Here is a 5,766-nt window from a genome sequence, read left to right on the forward strand (position 1 = left end):
GAATGTTTATCACCTTCAAGTGGAATGAATGGAATTCTCAATAAAAATACTTGTTTCCCACAATATTCTCCTGTTCCAGTCTCAACTAAAATAATATTTTGTTTAAACTTTAGTTCTATTACATCAGAGGCGGAGCCAGGATTTCAGTTTAGTCTGGCAAAAATTTTTCGATGCCATTCTAAGCAACATAATCGGGCAATTTTTTTCAGCAAAAGTTCATGTGGAGGAATACCATTTGAAGTTAGATTGTTTGAAAAATCTTCATGAATAAATCTTTCAATTTTATCAATGACTTCATCAAAACTAAAATATGTAAATATCTTTCCTGGAATTAAATTAAGTAACATATTTTTTGTTACATCTACATATTATTTTTCCGAAGTTAAATTAATTATGTTCATCATAATATGAAAATTGTATCCACGTGTTTGAAAATTGGGAAACACTATGCTAATTATCTCTTTCAATAATTTAAAATCATTTTCAAATTCTATGATAATATCTTAAGGAAGCATAATCATGTGGCATTAATGTTTTTTCTCAATTCTATTTCTAATGTTTGGTAAATATTCCCAAAAAATGGATTCAATTTAGCTCTCATATTCGGGAGTACTAGTGGTTGGATAAAATAATGCCATAAATTTGAAAAATTAAACTTGCCTTCATTTTATCATCTTTTGTTCCTTTTTGTACTATAGGTGAAACTTGACAAAAATCTCCTCCATACACATTGACTTTTCCACCAAATGGTAAATCACATTTATTAATGTATCTTAACATTTTATCTAAAACTTCGAAAGCACATCTATGCACCATTGGTGCTTCTATTCATACAATTTGCTTAGCTATTTTTAAAAGTTTACCAAGTGCATATTGTTTACTTACGGAACATTGCATATTGGAACTTCTTTCAAGCGAAATTTTAAACCATAAATGACTAGTTCGATAGTTGGTAGTAAAGAAGCAACTATTCCTACTAATGTAATAAGATTTTGAGATAGTACTGCAATAAGTAATGTCTCGTATAAATATGTTTTTCCAATCACTCTCTCAAGTGTATTATCGGGTCCATACATATCACAATGAACTAGTTTCAATACATCTTTAGCTCTCTCTTTTTGTAAAAATAAAAAGATATCCTTGTCATATTGCCTTCCAAACAAGAATCACAAATTGACAATGGTTCGATCTTAATTGAGTTGAAAGAACCATCTCTAGTCAATTTTTGTATTCTATTAAGGTTGATTTGTCGAGACACCATAGATATGTATCACTAGTATGGTGCAACATTTTATGGTTTATAAGAGTAACCTTTTTATTTCATATGTGGAATTGTTTAAAATATAAAGACCATTAATCAAATGTCCAGTGTAGATAGAAACTTTATTCATTAAAGTGCTAAACGTATCAGACACTGATTTTATAGAACCTTGTCCTATTAAAAAAAAATCAAATTTCTACTTCATTTGCGGGACATAATAGATGCTTATCACTAAATATAAAACTTTATTGCAATTACAATTAAATCCAAAACTATTTTAGTTACCGTAATTAAGTTCATGTACTTTATAGAGATACTACATGGACATGGCTGGACATATGTTATACAAGCTTCAATAATTAGATCCTATCTAATTGACTCTAGGCTACTCAATCTAATTATTAGTCTTTGCTTTTTTCACTAAAGGCAGAAGCCTAAAATCTTGGAATATATAAGATCACAGAAGTCAATAAATCTGTAATGCTTTCATTTGACTTGTAATATATATAGTTTATCTATGTCTAAGATCCAATAATTAGGTATGAGCATAAATGACCATTTTGCCCTTCTAATTATCCTCACTAATTTAAGTATCATTTTCTTCAAAGATCATGTTAACTAATCACAAATGTTGAAGTTTAGCCATCACTAAACACCGAACTCAAATTTTAACCGTTAAACAGAAAATTATAAGTTGTCACTCTACCCACATTTCAAGATGATGGCTCCCGACACTAATTCATGTTTTCCAGTTTGTTCATTCTGAAGTTCTCAAATCATCAAGATATTTGAGCAATCAAACTGATCTCACTCGTTGATAAATCATGAATCATTAAAATCATGAAAATATAGACATAACCATGTCAAGAGATTTAGATGAAATACACATGGATCAAGTGGAATTTAATTCTCCACACAATTTTGTTATAAAATTAAACTCGACACATGATTTGTTCAATACACTCTAAGTGTACTGGATCACCTTTAACTATATCTGTGATGAGAACAAATTGCAAATCTCAATAGTGAATTAGTCAACATTAAAACCTTCCAGTACAAGATGCCAACCCTTATACATTTGTTGTGAATAAATAATTTATAATTAAAATATTATTTGTGTCACACTGTATTTCCCAACACAAGTACCTAACTTATATTATCACAAGTGATCATAGGCACTTTAATTTGCATGCTCAATAATAAATAGATACAATTAATAAAAAAAAATTATTTATTATAAATTATTAATTTATCATAACAAACTATACTATATGATAGAAAACCCAACTAGGAAAACATTGGTTTGAAAATGTATATGCAATTAATTTTTGGGTTGGCCCGGAAATGCCAATTGGGCAAACCATTGTTTCGTGTAGTGTTCGCGCACAAAAATCAAAAAGCAAATAAGATTTGGAGACAACTCACAATTTCATTAAATTTTAATCAAAGTCCAACCAAGAAAATGACAATGAATAAAGTGTTAAATAATAATTCTCATACAAGATAACGCTAAATCGTAATAAAAATGAAAGAATCTTACTTAATTATAGAACATAAAAATAAGGTAAAATAATATGTTAAAGGAAACAGAAGATTTAATTCAACTATGGCGGATATTCATGTCTATCACCTTCTATAGTTGCCAGTTCAAAGAAATTAACGTGCCAAAGAAAATCGCTCACACAAACAATAGCATAGGATACCGTTTTATAAATTTGAATGCTATTATGTAGTCTTTAAAGATCGAATTAGTAAATATAGTTAGTGGCATTCATATTTCATAATCAAAAGGAAATTCTTAAATGTGCAAAAATAGTTAATCCTCAATAACTTTAAAGTGAAGGCATACAAATGCTAATTAATGAAATTCGAAACAAAAATAAAACAAAATAAAAAACTAAATGGTCATTTATTCATTATTCATTGTTTATTTATGCTTAGATAACAAATTGTTCAGGGCACGTATGCCTTTTATTGAGTATATAAATACTGGAAAACCAATACATATTCTTCTTTTACCATGGCGATACTGGTGGAACACTTTGTTCATTTCTAAAGAAATTTGTTGGATCCGCCTTACTCTTGATATGAACCAATCTTCTAAAGTTATGCTTAAAGTACTTAAATCCCCAAACACTTGCTTGTTTGTAGCTCGTATTCCCCTCAATGCTGTTCATTCCAATATCCAAATCTCTGTAATTGAAATATGCAGCTCTTGGTGATTTTGACACATAACGAGCCATATAAGTGTAAAGCTTCCGGATCCAATTTATATGCCTTCCGGATTTTGCGTTCTCTTCTTCACTCCAGCCCACACCATAGTGGATCATGAATATGTTGCCTGATCGATGTGGGAAAGGAATTTCTGATTCTGAGATATTGTAAATTCTCCCTCCATATGGACTGAATTGCAATTCAGCCCTATTTACATCTTCCTGGTTAAGAAACTTCCATATGCCTTTTAGACCATATTCTGGAATTGGTTGCTTCACGTAATCGGATTTTCCTTTGAAATACCTCGTGGAAGCTTGAGTTCTATTCAGCAAAATGTCCGAAGATCGGCCCTGGAAACCTGCAAAAAAGAGTATGGACTCTATCCATCGCATTTCAGTACAATCTTCTTTCACCAAACTCAACTCTGGGAATTTCTCTTGCATTATAATAAGAAGATCATCAACTCGACCTAGGTACAAAGAAGTGAAAGAAGCTCTTATTGTCCTCTTTCCTGAAGAGTTGATGCTTCTTAAGAAGAGCCTTAACAAAAGATTGTCATCAATCTTGTCAGCAACATATTGCCATCTGTGTACTAGCTGGGTTGCATTTTGTTCTAACGTTCTTGTAACATTAAAAACTGTCACAGTTTCCGGAATTACAATTAATTTCACCTCAAATGCAACCACAATTCCAAAACTGGTACCTCCACCTCCTCTAATGGCCCAGAAGAGATCTTCTCCCATGGATTCTCGGTCGAGAATTTGGCCATTAGCATCAATGAGTTTGGCATCAATGATGTGATCTGCAGCAATACCATGTTTACGTGACATCATGCCATATCCTCCGCCACTGAAGTGCCCTCCAACACCCACAGTAGGGCAAACACCGGCTGTGAACGCCAAAGTCTTGCTTTTCTGAGAGATTGTATAATAAAGTTCACCAAGTGTTGCACCTGTTTGAACCCATGCAGTGTTTTTTTCTGTGTCAATGGATATTGATCGTAGGTTTCTCATATCCACTATGAAAAATGACGTTTGAGATATGTATGAAAGTCCTTCGTAGTCATGTCCACCACTTCGGACTTTTAGCTGAATCCCATGTTTTTTAGAGCAATAAATCGCTGCTTGAATTTGAGATTCATGCTCTGGTGTAATGATTACGACAGGTTTCTGGCCAGACTTTGATGCTGGGCGTAGATTACGTATTGAAGACTGGAAAATAGATGAATATGATGCATTTAATGGGGTGTAAATAGAATCAGACTCTGAGTTGGATTTTCGAAACTGAAGGCTAAGGCATTCAAGAAAATCATTTTCAGTATGAGCAGAAGAAGCTCCCGAAATTAAAATGAATGCCAAAAGAATAAATGGGATCATACTACCTGAAATCTGCATACTATTTTTTTTTTCTCCCTCTAATTTGTTGCTTATCTATGAACAAAGTTTCATGCATTTATAGATGTTTTTCAGTGACTTTTCTAAATGCGTGTGAAAATGAATTATTATGCCTCGTGAATTATTTTATATCACATAATTCAACCTTCCATTATTATCCTTTTAATTCCTGCAAAAGCTGGGAAAATAGGAATATATGGCAGGGTGATGTGGAATTATTCAATTTCTCAAACGAAGGTGTAAAAATAATTATTAAAAAATGCCTCAAGGTATGAATATTTTTTAAGGCAATCCTATTTTAATACAGGTCGGAGATTATCAATGCAAAGAAGTTGAAAAATGTTGCAATTTGTCCTCAAAGAAACTTTCAACTTGTTGAATAAATAATTTGTCTTCTACCTTCTTTTCCAATGCACAATTGTTTCAAGGATATCACTTCTGGAACAAGTGGATAAAATAACAAGATGTCAATATAATATATCTTTATTCACAGAGGATAATGCTTATGAGAAATGAAGATTTTGCATAATTAAAAGTATTTCATAGTTATTATCCACCACATGGAACTCTAATCTATTTGCAGCATGAATTAGGCTTGTAAAATGGAAGCATTAGTTTGTGTTTTTAAACTGAGATATTTCAAGGTATCCAAGAAATTCATTTTTGCTATAAATTGAGGCAGTCTCATAATAGGAAGAAGTGCCAAAGGAAATAATTTCAGGAGTCTCTATTAAATTTAGTATTCGTTAACCTGATCACTTGTATATGGATACATATGCTTCAAATGACCTTTCGAATTTACTAATGCTAATATTTAGAACATATTTAGTATTTTAGACTGAGCAGTGTCGAACACGATTTAAGGGGAATGATAAGAGAACCTCATTACAAGAATCT

General features: G+C 31.8%; 1 protein-coding gene across 1 annotated transcript; it reads right to left on the bottom strand.

Annotated features, from left to right (window-relative positions):
* Window positions 1-3,141: 3,141 nt before the first annotated feature.
* On the bottom strand, window positions 3,142-4,908 carry LOC111376730 (berberine bridge enzyme-like 18). Its single transcript, XM_022999712.1, has one exon. The coding sequence runs from the start codon at window positions 4,867-4,869 to the stop codon at window positions 3,277-3,279; it is 1,593 nt and encodes a 530-aa protein (XP_022855480.1). The 5' UTR covers window positions 4,870-4,908; the 3' UTR covers window positions 3,142-3,276.
* Window positions 4,909-5,766: the final 858 nt, after the last annotated feature.

This window comes from Olea europaea, unplaced genomic scaffold, assembly GCF_002742605.1.
Source record: "Olea europaea var. sylvestris unplaced genomic scaffold, O_europaea_v1 scaffold1558, whole genome shotgun sequence".
NCBI classification, from domain to species: domain Eukaryota; kingdom Viridiplantae; phylum Streptophyta; class Magnoliopsida; order Lamiales; family Oleaceae; genus Olea; species Olea europaea.